This window comes from Suncus etruscus, chromosome X (genome assembly GCF_024139225.1).
Source record: "Suncus etruscus isolate mSunEtr1 chromosome X, mSunEtr1.pri.cur, whole genome shotgun sequence".
Lineage (NCBI taxonomy): Eukaryota > Metazoa > Chordata > Mammalia > Eulipotyphla > Soricidae > Suncus > Suncus etruscus.
In genome coordinates, this window is record NC_064868.1 from 31,420,264 (window position 1) to 31,440,957 (window position 20,694).

Sequence of the window (20,694 nt, forward strand, 5' to 3'; positions counted from 1 at the left end):
TATAATAGGTTTGAACACCATTGATTACAATTTTCAGGATAGGGGACTCAAATATGTGATAGAGTCAGGGTTGACATTCCAAACACTGAATCAAGGGGACTAAACATGAGAAAGTTTACCGGAACCTTAGAATGAACACTGGTAATCTATAGGCTTGCTGCCGACTCTGGGTACAGTTCAATGACAGATGTCTATTATACAAAACCTGAGTATCCAGAGATAAGTAGGAATTTAAGTCTGAAAAAGAGCAATTAAGGGCCAGCCACTGTATATTTATCAAAATTTAGATGATCTGTTCTGTTCACTGACATTGATATAAAGATGTATACTGGAAAAAAGAGAAATACTAACAGCAATCAATGGACTTGTAGCACATGAATATGACACTGAAGAAATATGACACTTCCAAGAAATATGAAAGAGTTAAAGGAGCCTGTTTCAGAGTGATAGCACAGCAAGGAGGGTGTTTGCTTTGCAACCTGGGTTTGATCTCTGGTACTGACAGGTTCTCCCCACCCCCAAGACTGCCAGGAGTTATTTCTAAGCACAGAGCCAGGAGTAACCTTTGAGCACTGTCACGTGTGGCCAAAAAAAATAAAGAGGCTATTTCACAATGTGTTTCCTACGCTGAGACCATTTTACAGTAAAATGAGGGTCTTAAAATAATTAAGCTGCAACAAATGAAATAGGATAATTTGAGAATGTCCCAAACAAATTGGCAAATGTGCTTGCTCAGATGAATCACAGTAATTTTAAGAACAAGTTCAAGATTGATATAAAAAGTAGTCTTCTCAGAGAAATAAGTCAACAGAGTAAGAGCAACAGAGTCTTGGAAAGGGAGCTGAACTTACACACATGTGTTTAGGGTTCAAATATTGAATAAAAACATTTCTACTTCTATAACTTTGGTTATGTGACTGTATTATTTGACTCATATGCGATATGTAAAAATAAAAAAAAACATGATCTAAATTAAACATATACAGACTACAAAACCAAATTAATGGTTAGCAGAGAAAGGGACAATACTGGTATTACTTTTTTGGAGGGTGAGGGTGCAACTGGTGATGTTTGGCTTTATTCCTGGCTCTGCACTCAGGAATCACTCCTAACAGTGCTCTAGGGACCATATGGAGTGCTGAAAATTGAGCCCAAGTTGACTGCCTGCAAGCTTATTTGCTGTACTATAGCCTAGAGTATTACTTATAATCTCACTTTTGTAAATTTTTCCATTTTTAAGAAAGAGGAGATAATTTAGATTCATTCAAACCATTTATCTAAGCTATTTTAGTTTTTCTATTGCATTTTTCACAATCTCTTCACTTGTTTTCATAAAATCTTTTTTGTATGTGGCGATGGGGGCACACCTGGCTATGCTCAGGACTGACCTCAGTGCTCAGAAATCACTCCTGGTGGTTTTGGAGGGGAACTGTATGAGTGAGCAAACCAAGTTTCACTGCATGCAAGGCAAGTGCTTTATCTGCAGTACTATCTCCCCAGCCATTTTCTCAATAGTTTATTTAGGGGCCAGAGAGGTGGCGCTAGAGGTAAGGTGCCTTCTTTGCAAGCGCTAGCCAAGGAAGGACCGTGGTTCGATCCCCCAGTGTCCTATATGGTCCCCCCAAGCCAGGGGCAATTTTTGAGCCCTTAGCCAGGAGTAACCCCTGAGCATCAAATGGGTGTGGGCCCCCCCAAAAGAACCCAAAAATATAGTTTATTTAGAAGCATCATTGGATATCTATCAAGTTCAATACAGTTGGACTAAATAAAAGTCTTCTAGGAACTAGAATTAGCTTCAGAAAGGGGCACATTATTTATCTAACCTCTAGTAACACTTCCAGCAAGTCTTGATAATAGTAATATGTAATTATCCAAATATAAAAATACGAATATTATGAGTATGCTTTAAATAAAAAATGCATAGGTACTTGTTTGATTCACTGGCAGATTAAAAAATAAAAATGTCCAACACAAAGCTAAAAATGTGGGATGGCATAAGGAGAATTTACCATTTTGAAAATGTAATGGAAAGCATAAACTCCAGAAAATGGCCTAGTTAAGGAAAATCTGAAGCACCATTTTGGTATTCTCACCAACATTTCAATGACTTCACGAATAAGGAATAGAAAATCACAAGACAAGAAAAAACTGAATATCACAAAATGGAATGAAGAAAAAACTGAATATCACAAAATGGAATGAAATATCAAGATGATCAGATAGAATAGAAGGAGGTGGTGGTTTCATAAGGAGAAACTAAAAATGCATCGTCACGATTCAAGTACCTCTCTGAGACTATGAAATGCGGAACTGATTAGGAAGACAAAAGAGTGCAATGTTTCTTGCCTATGATATTCCCTAAGATCCTTTCGACACAGTACCAGGAAAACAAGCACTCCCGACTGGGTAATAGAGAGGCTCATATTTTAAAGTACCCTAATTAAGCTCTTCCTGCATTTCAGATTGTGAAAACACTCTTGCAATGATTACATGCTTTGTCACCACTAAAGAATGACTAGAAGAATAATTCACTGGTATCAGACGATTGGGGATTCTTTCTTTCTTTTTTTTTTTGATTGACTTAAATAATATCTCACTATCTTTACCCAAACCATGGGGGTGTTGCTCAAAGGAGCATATGCTTTGCCAGATACTGAACTGGGGTCAGCTTTGTGCAAGGAAATTGCCTTCACCCTGGTACTTGCTCTCAGCATTCCCTCTATTTTTAAGTTCAATATTCTAAATGTTTTTAGTAATTATGTAAATGCAAAGCTTCTTAGAGAATTAAGCAAAAATAACAGAAATGTTGTAAATAACCTTGTTCATAAAAATGTTTCTGACCTTGGTATTTTCTTTAATACCTCTACCTCAGATTCTCTGTATCTGTGTTTTCTCTCCAGATATATATATATATATATATATTATATGATACTATGTTTAACATATTAAATGTATTTATATTTTACAGTATAAATTTTAATTACATGATAATTATATTATTTTTATACATAATGTGATATTTTACACAAATACAAGTCAATATTAATGTTTTCAATATTTAATAATAGTTTTGAAATTATTTTAACATACAATACTAACTACTCAAGATCTATTCATTATATGTTGTATTTCTGCTATTCAGATGCTAATGCATCTAGAATACATAACTTATTAAAAATCCGTTCAGAAAATGGCATCACTAAACAATTCCACAAGCAATGTGCTGTTATTTTTTAAAATAGAGTAGGTGTTCATAAAAATAATTTGAGATAAAAAATTCTGAATCCCAAATATCTAACTTCAAAAAAATTAGAGAATTGAGTTATGCAATCTATAGTTTTGTAATGATTTTTGATAAAAAAAGAAGCTATTTTTTAAGTTTCAGGGTATCTAGAAAGTTAACTTGAGTAAGACTTTAATAACTCGATTACAAACACTTCTGTCCTCTCCTTTATAGGTATCTCAGAGGCTTCCTCCTTTCATGACATCTATAATTAATATGAAAGTAAGTTCTAGATTCTCCAGAGACTTATGCTGACTTTAGAAGCAATTAATTTTCTCTTCACTTAACATTTTTAATAAAGTTTTGCCCTTTGACAGAAAAAGTAATTTATTCACTCAAATGTTTATTCAGAAGTTATAATATCCTTGATATTGGCAGCACAAACTTTCTCAAAATGTCCCTGTCTGTACTGAATAAAAGTATCTGATTCATATAGTCAAACATCACCTATATTCTGTAAGATCATTTTATCAGACCTTTATATACCAAGAACAAGTAAATTCAAGCTAAAGTAAAAAAATATATATCATGTTATACCAACATGATGTTTGCACACCATTTTCCCAAAGCCGACCATCTCATTTATAATGCAATAGATGGAAATAAGTTGAGTGCAGAGAAATTGGATCCTAGTGAGCATCAAGAAGATCAAGGGCCCTGAGAGATAGCACAGTGGTGTTTGCCTTGCAAGCAGCCGATCCAGGACCAAAGGTGGTTGGTTCGAATCCCGGTGTCCCATATGGTCCCCCGTGCCTGCCAGGAGCTATTTCTGAGCAGATAGCCAGGAGTAACCCCTGAGCACCGCTGGGTGTGGCCCAAAAACCAAAAAAAAAAAAAAAAAAAGAAGAAGAAGATCACAGAGAAAGAATGAATCTTCCAGTGTCATCCACCAAAGATACCAGGGATATATCTTTAGAATAACAAAATAAAGCAAACTGACAAGGTGCCAAAAAAGAAATGAAATGAGAATGATGAAAGCATGGTTCCCAGAGCTGCTAGGCTTGGCAGGACTTAGGTTACCCTAAAGTGTGACTATAGTCAAGGCCACAAGTCAAAACATTTGCTTAAAAAGTAGAGATATCATGAAGATGTGGTATACACACACACACACACACACACACACACAATGGAATACTACATAGCTATAAGGAATGATGCAATAATGCAACCTCTAGCAAAATGAATGGAACTGGAAGACATTATGTTAAATATAGTAAACGAGTAGAAGGATAAATACAAAGTAATATCGCTGATATGTGGTATTTAGAATAACTCATGAAGAAAAGCAATGGTCTAAATGGGAGTTTTCTCAAACACCCTTGGCCCTAGAGTATAGCAAGGGGAAGGAAATATATTGAGTGGAAAGGAGAAACACAACTATGAAATATGGGGGCCAAGGACCAAGCAGTCTAAGGTGCATTGGTGCTGTTAAAAAAAGGACAAAAATAAATATTCAAGCCAAAGGCAACAACTTTGCTATCAAGAGACTCAAACTTTAGCAATCTAAATTTAAAATGGGTCTGTTCTACTGGCAGGCCAGGGGAAAAGGGTAGTAGTTTAGGATTCACTCTGGGAACATTGGTGGAGGGAGGCTGACACTGGTGGTGAAATTTCCCTGATTTATTTTATGTTTGAAACCCAACTATGAAGGACTTTATAAATCACAACGGTTTCGATAAAATAAAATTTTAAAAAATGTAGTAGTGATAATTTTAGATCTGAATATCCTGGTTTGAAATTTAGATTAATACAGCAAGGATTGCTTCATAAAGAAAAATCAATGCCACCTGAGTGAAAATGGTCATGACATCTACGCAGGTTGGGAGCTTTGGACACTATTAATTGTATCTAAATGGAGAAATGACTTACAAAGAGGTAATGCCTTTTTTTGACCCACTACAATCATAAAGACATCTTTTTCATGGTTTGTTCTTCATATCTGATGGCATCACAGTCTAGCTACAATAACAGACTATCACAGATTAGCAACAAACATGATCACAACACCTAGAAATCCTTAAGTGTGTCAAGCCAGTTCCCAGTATCACTGGTTACTTTATGGATAAATATAAACAGAGGCAAACGAGGATAAAAATTGGGTTTAAATCAGTTCATTTAGGAACAACTCTTAGGAAAACTAAAGGACTATACCATTGGTGGAAAGGGGGAAAGGAAGACCAATTAGGAATGTTCTACTAAACAGAGTCACAATATTAGCTCTAATCAGGTCTGTGGTGTGAATAGGGAGAACTGGACACTTTCAAGAGCTATTAAGGGAGTGAGATTAATTGAACTGTCAACTTGTGAACTTGAGAATGGTGAGAAAAAATTTACATGACCCAGTTTTAGGTTTCTCAGTAAGACTGTTGGAATGGGAAATAAAAAGAATAAATGAAGACTGGGGAGATGAGGTTAATTTTAAGTTTGCAAACAAACATTCAATTGAAGTTGCCTATTGTACAATTAGACACATTGGTCTGGGCTTTAGAGGACAAACAGCTCAAGGTGTATATTTCAGTTTCATTAGAAAATAGGTGCAATTTAAAATAGGATGGACTGAAAACAATCTAATGAAATATAAGGGGAGAACAAATTTAAAATAGATATTAAGGGAAAAAATGAGTTGAAACAAATGGTAAAATATATTTAAAATAAGTATATTTCGGGGCCGGGAAGGTGGCGCTAGAGGTAAGGTGTTTGCCTTGCAAGCACTAGCGTAGGACAGACCACGGTTCTATCCCCCGGCGTCCCCTATGGTCCTTCCAAGCCAGGGATGATTTATGAGTGCATAGCCAGGAGTAACCCCTGAGCGTCAAATGGGTGTGGCCCAAAAACAAAAAAAATTAATAATAAGTATATTTCTATAAGTCAAGAGATGGGTGGAAGAATTTCATTAAGAATAAAGAGGTTAACAGGTTTCAATTTGACAGAGAAGTTGAGTAAGTCACAGAAAAATAAAATGCCTGTTTATGGGAGAAGGGAATTTTCTCAAAGATAAAAAACATTCTATTAAAGTCTGGTGATATGGGTGGATATAGAAGGTATTATGCTGAGTAAAATGAATCAGAGAGAGAAAGATAGACATAGAATGCTCATACTCATTTTTAGTATATAAGAAAGATAATGTGCTAATAATATCCAACGAGAGTAGAGACAAGAGCGAGAAGGGTCATAGTGCGAAGCTTGTGATAAACATTGGGGGTGCAGTTGGGGCACATAAAGGGCCACCATGGCAGTGATAGCTGGAAGTTATTATTCTAGACAAGAACTGGGTGCTAAAAGTGATATGCACAATTCACCTTCAGTAATAACATTGAAAATCATAGTGTTTAAAATAAAGAATTGGAGAGAGAGAGAGGAGAGAGAGAGAAAGAGAGAGAGAGAAGAAGAAGAAAAATATCTTCCACAGAGGCAAGAACAGTGGGGAAGGCAGAAGGGAAACTGGAAATATTGATTGTGGTAAATATGCATTTGTGAAGGGATGAGTGTTGGTATATTGTATGACTGAAATTCATTCATGAAGAACTTTGTTACTGTTTATCTCAAGGTAATTCAATTAAAATGTACTTTAAAATAAAGGCTGATGCCAAAAATAGGAAAGACTGAAAGTACAGGTATATAGCCAGACACAAATCCCTCCAGAGATAAATAGAGTAAGGGACTGTGATCACAGAGAAGACAGATCCACCAAGGCAGATGGAAAGAGACTATGAACACAAATCCACCTGATATGAAAATTATTATTGTCACTCCCAGAGGTGGGGAACTTGGCATTTGTGGACAGTAGATCAGGTTAAGAGATTCATGAACACCTGAGATAATAGGTGAGAAATCCAAGGTTAAAATAGATATTGTTTGGGTGCATAGAAAATGTGTGCATAAGTATTCTTGACTGCTAAATTATATTACTTCAGGAACAGAGTCATGGTAAGATATGAAATGTCTATTGTATGTTTATGCAAATGAATAGTGGACATGCCAGTTTAGGAAAATGGGGATTTTTTAGAGCTAGAAAGGCAGTCCAATGAACTGATAAAATTTAGAATTAAGTCACAGTGGAGTGAAAGAGATTGGGTGCCACGTGCCAACAACTTCTGAGAGAAAACAGTATAATGAAGACTGAAAAATAACTGAAAAATGCAGAATGAGATTTGGCCATCTGGCCTGAATGCAAGGGAAAAAGTATTTTTACATTACAATACTTTACAAAAAGTATTGATACCTTTAGAATGGACACTGAGAAATGGAGAGAGTGGTAATTTTAAAGGAATCAGGGTTTGAAAAACTCATGAGTCTTTGTAGTGTTCTTGAGAGCAAAAGCAGTGTCGATAAAATGAGTGGAAGGGATAGAATCTTGACTTAGGAAAAGTCTTAGAATTTTCTGCATTGAAATAACATAAGGGAAGTCACAAAACAGCTCAAGTGGGTAAAAAGAAGAGCTCAGAAGTGCAAAAAAGTAAAGATATAGAAGAGAAGAGGCTAAGTAATAGTACAGCAGGCATGGAACTTGCCTTGTTTGCAGCCAAGTCAGGTTGAATCTGCTGTACCATAGGGTCTCCTTAGCCAGAAATAAGCCCTTACAATATATATTAAAAAACATATAAACAAGGGAACACATTTAGACCAATATATTAAATAGCTGAGATAATAGAAATGTAGAGTTAATTGCTTGAGCCTTTTCAATGGACTTTGGTCAAAATATGACTTGAAATGAGTATAAGCAAACAGTTTCCAGAGAGATGGTAAAGCCCTTGAGGCCTTGGTAGGAGGGTTTTCATGAGAACCCTATAGTTACACATTCCCATATGCTATATCATTTCACCTTGTAGGTCGGATGAGATTGCTTTCAAACTATAGTTATGGCATTACCTGAGCATGGGTTCAAATCTGACACTGGATGACAAGAACTCTGAACAAAGCCAATGTTAACAGCATGCAGTAAGCTATATTCAGGAATCAAAGAAAGACTGAATCTTAAAGTTCAGATGCTAAAATCATCATCTGTTGTAGACACCTGGAGCTAATTCTTAGATCATTCCCTGCTTTCCCTTTTTTCCATTTTTTTGAATTGTAAAAAAAAACCACCTAGGCTGGATTAGAGACACATTTTAATGCTTATTTACCATAAGTACTTTTTGTTTTGGTAATTCCACCCACCAGGTCAATTACCCATTTTTGGTCAATCAAAGTTTGCAAGAAAAATACAGTGCAGGTTCAGTTCTATCCAAGAAGCTATTAGCCCTCTGGCCCTATGCTCTTCTCCCTTGAATCTATTTTTGTACTGTGTGACAACCAAATCTGCTGCAGACTCTTCTATCCAAGGTTGGACTAAGGTAAGGGGAATAGCCACAACCTGTGTTCAAATGAAAATTCTGATATATTATGTCTAAGATCCTATATTTGTAATAAGTTCATGGATGTCAAAAACAGTAGCCATCCAGGGCCTAGAGCTCTGTGTTTTGGTGCACTGTTACTTGTGCGCCAAAAACACATGACTAATGGAGAAAAAAATGCATTCATTCTTAAAGAATATCAATTCAACCAATTACATCCTGGAATAAACAAACTGAATGAAAGTGCTGGAGAATAATAAAGGAATCTAGAGAAACAGGGTAATATTTAGCTATGTTTAATGGCTGTCTAGAAAATAAATGAAAACCACTCAAGTTCATGCAATGAGCCTCCCATGTGTTCAAAGAGACTGACAGGTGAAGAAATAGGAAAATTATTGTAGGCTAAAACTGCATCTCTATCACTCTCACTGCGTATTTCTCTCAAGGATTTTTCATACATATACATTACATTTAGCTTGAAGGAAATGTCTAGGTAAATTATTTCATGCACCATTTTAGCAGGCAATTAAGAATGATGTTATTTTAGAAAATGAGTGAAGTTGATAAAAGTGACTTATGAGCATCAGAGAACCACTCAAACAATATTGAATGTATTTATTAGCACCTTCAGCCTGTCATTGCTGACATTATTGATTCAACAAAAAATTGCTTCTGGGTCACTATATGATAACAGGATTGAATACCTTCTCCTAAACTGCTAGAACTGAATCAGAGTGAGGAAGTTAGAGAAAGACAGAGAGATGGAGAAGCAGGTATAACAGTCATCTTGCATGTGGTCAACATGGTTTGATCCCCAGCACTATGCATGGGTCCCCAAGCAGGAATGATTTCTGAGCACAGAACCAGGAGTAATCTCTGAGCACAGATCCAGGTTTGGCACTAGACAAGCAAAAGAGATAGAAGTAGCAGGAAAGAGATTCAAATGAATATAATTTTAAATGAAATAATGTCTGTCCAAGGTGACTTGTACTGGCAGTGGTGGACCATGTCACATTAACTTTGAAATATACTTAGAATACAGCCTCTGCAATTATCCATATAATCTTGATTGAATATAAAATTTCATCCAAATTCCTTCACCAATCATAACATAATAAACCTTCAAGTAAAAAAATCTTTTCAATAACACAATTCACTAATTTTCTGTGATATATCTTATGTTGGTATTCAGTTTAACTGAAAACTGAAAACAATATAATCAGAGTTACATTTATTGAAACTTAGAGTCCATAATAATGTGATACAGAAGCTTATAAAACTAGTAATGTTTTTAAAATAGCTTTTTATCTATAAATACAGTTAACTGTGAATGGTTGATGAAATTATCTCTTCCCCTCAAGCTGCCTCAAAAATAGATTTTCTCCTAGATCTTTTTTGTTCTCTAAAGTTCCATTCACACAGCATGTATTAGCTTTATCTCAAATAGTGTTATATTTGTAAAAATCTAATAGATTCTGTAATTAATGAAACTGAATGTTCTAATGACAAAGTAGACCAAATAAACACACATATAACCTTCATGTAGCTAGAATTATTGAGTCATAAGAAATAATTTCTTCATTTTGCTGACCACAGAGTATTTACTGCTTGTTCGAAATTCTCTTACCAACTACTGCCAATTATATACCCCAAGCGGATGTTTCATTCTTTCAAAATTGAAAAATCAAAGTCCTCATAATAGCCCTAAAGATAAAGCAGCTCTTACTAATTTTATTTTTTAAAAAAGGCCTATTTTTAAAGGGCAAAACTATAATACCTCAATAGGGAATAAAAACAGCAAACTATCTCAGATCATAAATATTTTAAAAGGATGGACATGTGTTAATTATGGTAATACAATGCATAAATATCCAAAAATGCAAATCTCCCCTAACTTATGACAAATATTAATGAGTATAAGGAACAAGTGCTGTTGGTGATAGAGCATAAGCAAGTTCCTAAGAATAGCATTTCTAAAGGTCTATTCTATTCTACAAGTTTGCTAAATACCAGTCTTGAAGTGATAGACAACACTGAAGAGGCATGAAGAGGCATTGATATGAGTTCAAGAAACAAACAATTCTTCATTTACAGCTAAGTAACATAAACACTGAAGCAGGTTCATAAAATGTATTTCTGGTCAGTCACAGCAGAACTAGCAAAGATTTCTTTAGGCTATGCTTTGATTCTGTTAGAGATCAAAAACATATTCTTAAGATTTATTGAAACACATCATATCATATTGTTTCAATCTTTTAGACTCTTAGAGAAACAGATTACAAAGCAGAGAGATTACAAGCAGAAAAAGTTTAGGGAAATACTTTCAAAATGTTTATTTAACCTACATTGACTTTTTCTTTAAGGTCTGAGAAGTTGCCTTCCTTCCGATAGATTGCAAATTCAGGACTCTGCAACACTGCTTCAGAACGAGTAATCCAACTGTGAAGTTCGGTTATATCGACATCCAACCTAAGACAGGAGAGAATAAGGGTCATTAGTTCTTGATTATCTCTTTCTTCTATATGAAAAAAAGTATTCAGCCTACATTTATCATTCTCCTCCCAATCGGAGACTCCTGCCTAATGTTCCTATTACTGTTAATAGCACTCTTATTTCCAGTCAGGTTTGCTCAAAATTGGGAGTCAGTTATCACCAAGTCTTATGATGATGGAGGTCATTGTATTTGTCTCAATGTAGCAATCACCTCTACTGTAACCCCCATAAGCTATTACTCAGCCTCTGCTTGAATGTTTGCACTAGCTGCAAAGTTCCTGCTTCCTAAGATAATCCTCTTTTTTCAGAAGCACTTATAGCAAACAAAAAATACTGTTGGAGGCCCCCATTAAATGATAACTCTGACGTGCATGCCTTTTGTGTATGCCTTTAACTTTCAATCTATCCATGTGAATTTTCCCAAGTTTCCTCCCTAATAAGCATATTTGTATGTTTATTGATATAGCTTGGGTTCATTGCTTACCATGTTGTTGATGCTGTTGATTCTGTGGGTTATATGTATATATGTGTGTGTTGTATATATATATAATTTAAAAGTCTAAACCAGGAACCAGGATTGGGCAACTTGGAGTCAGTAGACTATATGATGTTCAATAAATCCTATTTCTCTGGTAGAGAAGGTAATAGCCAATTGTAAGCTTCTGATCAATTTCACAGGGATAGATTGCCTATAATATATGGTCTAAAGATGATATTAATGATTGTTATAGATATTTCATTGGGGGGATTAGTAGTCATACTCGGTGTGCTTGGGGATTACTCCCAAATCTATGGTATAGGAACTCTGCAGGTCGTGCTTGGTGGACCATTTATGGTGTCACAAATTAAACCGGTATTGACCATGTGCAAGACAAATACCTTACCACTCAAACTCTCTGCCTTTAGCTTCACATTATCTTCTCGGTAACTAAATGGTCCTTAGCAGAGAGAAGAGTTCCCCTTCCCTCAGCTAAAATATTCAGCATAAATATTCTATTTCTTCTGAATCTTTTTCTCACAATGTCCACAGCAGGCACCTTTCACAGTGCCATTACTAGTGACAAAACCAGTCAATCCAGATCAGAGGCTGCAAGTTATTTGACCTATCATGTCCCTTTTCAGAAAAAAAAAATAATTCGGTGCCCCCACCTTGGATGTCTGTGTTCTCCAAGCAAAAAGAAAGCACATCTGGTTTGTACCTGAGAACCAGCTGAATGATTCCATCCCTCCGCTTCCCATGTGTGGTATTACAGAATGCTTTTTAAATCAATGTTTCTCAATCTTTTCTAAATCATACCCTCTTTCTGGTCTTAATTTATTTTTCTGGCTCCTATGTCCTACTGGTTAGTTTCCTTGTCTTTTGCTGTGGAACTCCTTGAAATATCCTGGGGGCCTTTAGAGGTGACATATTTTCTTAAAAAAAGAGATCTCCAGAGTGACCCAGGATAAGACACTATTCTTGTTGTTGGTTTGGAGCCATGCCTAATTATGTCCAATATTTACTCTGAACTCTGTGCTCAGGAAGCACTCCTGTGTTCTCAGTGGATTTCAGATTATAGTGAGAATCAAACCTGGGTTGACCATATGCATGTAAAGTGCCTTATGCCCTAGCCACAGCCGTGTCATATATTTATTATATTGAAGGCACCATAACTTATAAAGTTATTCATAGCTGAGTTTGAGACAAAATGTTTTTGGCACAGATACTACCACCAGACTCAACCTTGCTCCATACTCCAACATGTTCCCAGAGTCCATCCCATACCTCCCCTACTCATCCTGCCATTGTGACATAACAGGTATTATTCTTAGTTGGTGAAATTTGGGTCTCATAATGTCAGTGCTATTGACTCCGTGGTTTGAATATTTAGATCTGTCCCTAATACCACCAAATGTCTCTGAATCTCCTTGATCCCTATCCACTATTATTTCACATCTTTCTCCTCCTCTACACTATTTCTTTTCTTTTACTCACTATACACTTAGACCAAGCATGTTCTAGGCAACCCCAATTTAAACTATTACATTCCCTTATGCAGTTATTTTAATTTCATTTAATATTATAGCTTCCACTTCTATCCATGTTGCAGAGCAATGTATAAATGCATTATTCTTTAGAGTTTTTTTGTACTTCACTGTATTTATGCATATATGTGCATATACATATAAATATATGTATATATTATGTATTTATGTATATATGTACCACATCTTTATGATCCACACATCTGTTGTAGGACATTTAGGTTGATTCCGACTCTTTAACTACTGTACTGAGTACTGCAATGAACAGTGTGCGCGTTAGTTCTTTTGGATAAATGCCTTTCTGTCCTGAGTCCTAACTGATTCTTTGAACAACCCATATGGAACACTTCCATTTGTGTTATTCACTATTGGTAAAATGATCATCTTTAAAAATATATTACCTTCATTTATAAAATCACTGAGTGCTACCCACATTCATAAAAAATCATTCAAATGTTTGCATTATTCTTAGGATAAAGACTTTAACAGTGCTTTTAACTGTATATATTATTCTGTCCTTTATTCAAGAAGCCCTTCCAGAACAAACCTTCATTCAAAAAAAACTTTTTTGTCTTTTGGCCACACTCAGTGACACTCAAGGGTTATCCTTGGCTATGTGCTCAGAAATCACTCCTGGCTTGGGGGACCATACATATGGACCATACATATGGTGCCAGGGGATCGAACCACAGTTCATCCCAGGCTACTGTGCACAAGGCAGATGCCTTTCCATTTGCACCACCGCTCTGATCTCTCTATATCACTTTTTTTTTTGGTTGTTGCGCCACACCCGGCGGTGCTCAGGGGTGACTCCTGGCTGTCTGCTCAGAAATAGCTCCTGGCAGGCACGGGGGGCCATATGGGACACCAAGATTCGAACCAACCACCTTTGGTCCTGGATCGGCTGCTTGCAAGGCAAACGCCACTGTGCTATCTCTCCGGGCCTCTCTATATCACTTTTAAGTCCCATGTCTCCTAAAAAGAAGTGCAATACTTTACCAATTCTTAGTCAACTACAAACTTCAAAAAGTTGGTATAATTCCTTATGTTGGCTATTTTAGATTAATTTGTACAATTATCTTCATAGTAGTTTGACTAAAAAGCATACCAAATATTTTCAGACTCATTCGAATTTATGTTTATATACAGAACATGACTCCTTTGTGTAACTGTTACTTTTTATCCTCTTCCTTTATTAAGTTGATTGATTGAATTTATCCATTTTAGCTTGTCTATGAAATATTGAATGTACAATGAGATTTCTAATTTTGAAGCTCACTGGTTTGATCCACACTCTCTGTGGTTAAGATATTACCATCTTAATTTAAAATAATAAAAATTCAAATATTTGGTTTCAGCCATAAAATTCATATTAGGTGCTCAGTCTATTCCAAACACAACATTACAACCCACAAGAGCTGAAAGGCAGCTCTCTACATGATCAATGGTTTTGATTGAGCAAATCATCCATTTTAGAAAATAAAATTATTTAGATACAGAAAATGGGCTTAGCTCACACTGTGACTTCTTTAGAATAAGCAAAAAACATCTTTCCAATAAATTAGAATTAAATCAGCTAATCTAGAAGGTCTGCCACCTAAATTGGTTGTGTCCACATAACGAAGGCTTTGTGGAGTAAACACCATAGCAATATCTGCTTGCTTCCCACTCTGTGTAGTTGTCAAGGGTAAGCACCAGTTGGCAGGGAGTTTTAGCTATTCAAATCAATTCAGGCAACAGGATGCCAGATTTTATGAAGAAGCACTTTATCATTAAATTTTACTGATGGTCATATTTTATAAATTTAGGAAGAGTTTGAATATGCACTTTTCATAAAACTTGAAGAATATATATACAACTTTTTGATATCCAGTACATTTTAAAAGTTGATTTCCAATTTTTCTAGGGCACTGTGTGAGTGTTTTAACTAAGTATTCATAGACACGCAGTTTATATGTTAACATATTTTTGAAATGAAATGAAGTAAAATGTCTGAGAGTCTGTACTGTTCTTAGCCATTTTTCTGTTTTTCTCTTTTGCTTTTCATCATGTGAACTCTTGATTCCTTTGACAATAGGTGGTGCCTATAACTGAATTCTGACGTGATTTATTTCTATGACATTTCATGGCTAATCTTGTTTTTTATCTTCTTTTTTTGCTTCTATTTGTACTTGGGGCTTTTACCATACTAATTTCTTCACAATTTTTCCATCCCATATGCAGGTATCTTAGACCACATCATCCAACATTACCCCTGCCAGTGAACTCTAAGTTCTGAGTTCTAGGAGCCAATTTAGCTCCAGAGTCATTCCTGCTATTGTTCTATCTGTGAGAATCCCATATTGTTTGCTAACAATGAGGATGAAGGGTAAAGGGGAAGCTGTGGCAGTTCCAAAAGGCCTCCCGTGTAATCTCTCTGAGTGCCAATGGCCCAGATTCAAATCTTAGTCTCTGACATTTCCACTCCTTTTAGCAAAATGAACAAGGTCTCTGTCTTGGCTCCTACTCAGAATCTAGCTTCCTTGAAACAACTGCACATTCAGTTTGTTTTTTATCTATCTGGCAGCTACTGCTTCATCACTTTCTGTGGCCCTCCCTCTGGTTTTCAAATGTTCATTGCTCTGGAATGTTTTTCAATGGCTTATTTTTCAATGCTGAGATGTAGACGAAATTAACACTCACCTAATTAAAAAGCCAGACATGTTTGTAAAACTATCTACTCTTCCCAGATTTTTGCTAGTAGTATTTTCTATTGTACTTAGTATTATCTGAGGCTAGGTATTTAATCCCTAATTTATGATAAGTCAATTACATTTTTAAATCCTTCAAAAAACATTGAATAATTATTTCTAATGCCATGTTAAATCTTCTATTCTATCCGCACTTTTATTTCTTTCAAAAATGGATTATATCTAGTCATTTCTTTTTAGATTTAAACCCTTCAAATTCTATTGTTGATATACTGATAATTAGGATTGTGCTTATGAGTCTCTATATCTAATGGTTTACTCATAACTATAATCTTTATTATTCATTCCTCTTCTAATAGTACATAATGCTCTGGACTTAAATTCTCTATAAACACACTATATTCCTTAAATCCAGACTAATGTTATCCAATATACAAACCCTCTACACCCTCTTATCTACTAAGAAAAAATCTTACTTCCTTTATATATTTACAAAATTATTTTCTTTGGTAATTATGAAAAATATTATTCTATATGTTCAAGTATGTTTTCTTTTTATTGCGAATCAATTTTATCTCAATTGCTAAAGGACATTTAACATATACACAAAATTAAAGTGGGCAAAGTACTGAAAAACAGGTCAACTATGTCTTAAATTTGGAGGGGTGGCAAAGGTTCTATTATTGAAGCGAGATCATATTTCAGATATATATATATATTTATTTATTTATTTCTGGGCCACACCTGGAGGTGGTCAGGGGTAACTCCTGGCTATCTGTTCAGAAATAGCTCCTGGCAGGCACAGGGGGACCATGTGGGACACTGGGATTTGAATCAACCACCTTAGATCCTGGATCGGCTGCTTGCAAGGCAAAAGCCGCTGTGCTATCTCTTCAGCCCCAAGAGATATTTTGCATTTTCTAGAAGTTTCAAAATATAAGAGAAGTGTACCTATAACAAAAATTATTTTAGTTCAAAGTTTAATCTCAAGATTATATGTTACAAATGATGTCTACTTCATCAAGTTACAATTTCCATATGTATAAACGGACTCCAGGCTCCAAAAGTAGTATATACTCAGGTCAGGAATCTCACCACACAACAATTCTGTTCCTAAGAATGAGGGCGACTAAAGGAGGACTTTTCCCTTCTGAAATTCAGACTTCTTATTTGCAAGAACCGGGTCAAATACCCTAGGGTGGAGAAGGAGTAATCCAATAATCTTATCACCAGGTCATATTCTAGGAGGGTAGAGTATGAATTAGGGTGGGACCAGTAATCCAATGCATAAGGACAACAAAAATTAGACCAATGCCAGTCTCACCTGCTTAAACTAAACTAAGAGCTATCTTTGTGTTTATGTGAATTTACATATAAATATTTTCAGTAAATAATAATACAGAAATCCTTATTTAATAAAACAAACCCTTGTTCTAAAAGTTACCAATTCATAATTGCCATAGTATATTGTTGGACTGTTCTTATGCTATCTAAAATTTGTTAAAAAATAAGCTTTATTTGTGGTGTCTTTGGGATTTTCTAAATATGACCTTATACAAAGGAAACTATAAATCACTACTAAATCAAATAGTACAATTTAACATGGAGATGCATTCTTTGTTTTGAGGACTGGATGGATCAATGTCAAAATGACCATCTTGCCCAAAACACAATACAGATTCCATGAAATCCCTATGAAAACAACCTATTTTTTAAAGTTATAGATCAAAAACTGTTGAAATTTATATAGTACAATAAAATTCCTGGATAAGACAAAACAATCTTCAGGAAAATAATGATACTTTCTGTAATTTTAAATTACACTTCATAGTTGCAGCAATTAAAACATAATGGTACAGGAATAAGGAAAAACTTTTGGATCAATGGAATAGAACTGAAAGTCCAGAATATATCATCAGGTAGATGGGGAGTTAATCTCTCATAAATGAGTAAAAGTATGAAGTAAAACAAGAACAACCTCTTCAATAAATTGTGATGATGAAACTGGTCAGCTATATACCAAGAACATAAGAATACTTCATGACACTGATGCCAGAGGTATTCAGCAGTAACTAAGTAAACTAAATAAAATATAAATATATGAAACTAAGGTGTTCCTGCACTGCAAAGAAAAAGTATGACCAAACTATAGTAAAAGACTCTCCTCAGATTGGGAGAAGTTATTTATCCATCACCCATCACATAAAAATTTTATATCCAAGATAGAAAAGTTCCTAATAGATCTCTACCAAAATGGGTGAAAGAGATTAACAGAAACTTTCTCAAAGATGAGATACAGAAGGCCAAAAGGTATCAATAAGTATATGAAAGATGCTCTATAACACTTATCATCAGGGAAATACAAACAAAATTGAGATAGAATTTCACACCACACATTACAGAGAAAAACCAGCCAGTGTTGGTTGGCATAGATGTGTGGAAGACGGCACACTCATTCACTGTTCCTGGAAATATCGACTAACTCAGCCTTTAAAAAATATGAACTATGGACACATTTCAGAAAAACAAGGAATTAAGCTTCCATATAACACAACAATTTCACTCTGAGTAATCTATCTCAAGGGAACAAAAACCATACTTACAAAAGACATCTGTAGCTTATGTGCATGGCATTCCTTTTTAAAGTACCCAAAACCTATAAGCAATCCAAGTGTCCAAGATCAAATAATGACTGGATAAAGAAACTGGTTCATATGTACAATAAAATACTAAGCAGTTATAAAAACCATGAAATCATAAAATTTGCTGGCACATGGATGGAGTGGTATTATACTCAGAGAAGTCAAAAGTAGAAGGACATGCATAGGCTGATCTCTCTTACATGAAGAGATAAGAAGAAAAAAATTAGTGGAATAGAAAATGCTTACAGGCATAGAAATAGAGAAATTGCCTTTAGTAGGAAGATTAACATGAACAAGGGTTAAAGGGTGAGAAACCTTGAAATAATGTGGACAGAGGTGGACAATTTGGTGACAGGTAACAGGTGGCTATTCCAGGTGACAGGCTGGAAAAGTTCATGTGTGAAATCCTACTAATAACAGGTTTTAAAACATGGAGCCAAATTTTTTTATATATCAAAAAAGAGAAGACATGAAGCAATAAAATGTAAGTTATAAAAGAAACAATAAGATTTAATTTATAAAAGAAGCATGTAGCAAATATATATCATAATTCGTGTTATTAAAACATAGGTATAAATATATTTCCTCTCATCATGTATGTCCTCAAACACAAATCCATGAGTTAATGTTTTTAAGCCATACAATATCAGAAAACTGAGTTGTCTGGCACTGATGTTAATCTTTGCAGTGATCTAAACAAAACTCCTATTAAAATACTGCTTCTCTACTAAAAGTAAAACTGAAAAAAAAAACATTTTAACATCAAGATGATGAGGATGGAAAGAAGTTACTTTTGCTTTTGTGCATAGTTCTGCTTTGTTTTGGGTCACACCCAAAGGTGCTCAGGGAGTCTTTCTGGCTCCAAAACCAGGGATTGCTTTTGGAGGATTTAAAGGACCATTGGTGACCCAGATCAAATCTGAGTCATCCACTTGAAAGGCAAGACCCTACCCACCTATCATCTCTCCAGATCCAACTTTTATGACTTAATATTATTTCGGAGGGACACGCCTGAAAAATTACAGTAATTCCCTAAATTCAGAGATGCCAGAAGCAGCTATATTAGAGAAATTAGTTATAAAGCCAAGGTGTGAAACACGTAGACAAAATTACGTGACCCAGAAGATTGGAGATAAAATGCTGCTCTACCACAGATGCCTAGAGCCTATTTTTCATTTTCAGCAAATTGAAAGTCCCTTTGAAACACAGTTCTGTGCAAGAAAATCACCTTAACACAGGTTAATAAAAATATTCTCTTAAGTGATAGATGAAATATTGTCATAGCAATAAATCTAAGATCACATAATGCAATATGCTCAAGTTGAAAACCCTGAACCATCTATTATAAGATCAAATTGGATGTTTATTTAAATTGATGATACCAAAAAGAAAAGCTATAGGTGTCCTCGTGGAAAATGAATGCTGACCGCTAGAGGGCGCACATTCACTTTCACTTCTCTGGTCTTCAATTTGGCATCTCTCTTACCCACATAATGATAACATGGTGACAAATGGATTTTTATGGGAGTTTTCTTACAGTAAAACATAAAGTATCCAAAGATATAGATAAAAAAATTTCCCCAAAATACACCCCCAAATGCTGTTAAAATGACTTTAGCCATTCTAACATAGGTGCGTAACATATTTTGAAGTTGTAATACAGTCTGTCTCATGAGACTGTCTTAAGTTGGAGGTGGCAGGCTCAATCAATTAGTCAAGTAGCGTTTCCTGTCATTTACACCCTAGCAACTTTTCTTCAGTTAATTAGCTTTTATCTCAATTTTAAACAAGCGAACCCTCATGCTCTACAAATATAAAGTAACATTTCATTACCACGTAGGCTAGTTTAAAAAAAAACTCAGCTTGCCATTTAATACAATTGCAAAGAAAAAGAGCATTTCAATGACTGTTCATGGCACATGTCTTCATAAACAGAAACTTCACTTCTAAGCCATGGTAACAACAGATTTCATTTTAATAGACCAGGGAGAGAATTTTCGGATTCTTTGATTTTCAGGATGCACTGAAGCATGAAGTTCAGATTTAAATTCTAGTCTGTGTGAAACCAAAGATTTCCACTACACTAAATTAGGCTTCTTTTGCTCCAAATGAAAGGGAAACTTGTTTCTAAAACTACTGAGTAGAAGTCAATAAGAATGTCCTAGTTTTTGCTACTGAATACATTTTGGTAATGTCTACTAGGCTATTCTGGCCAATGCCAAAAATGT

General features: G+C 35.2%; 1 protein-coding gene across 1 annotated transcript in view; it reads right to left on the minus strand.

The window, feature by feature from the left end:
* Positions 1–20,694, minus strand: part of DMD (dystrophin) — a 2,686,579-nt gene that overhangs the window by 1,747,818 nt on the left and 918,067 nt on the right. Inside the window, exon 18 of the mRNA XM_049766737.1 lies at positions 10,962–11,085. Coding sequence (XP_049622694.1) covers positions 10,962–11,085 — 124 coding nt within the window. The remainder of the gene's footprint in view (positions 1–10,961; positions 11,086–20,694) is intronic.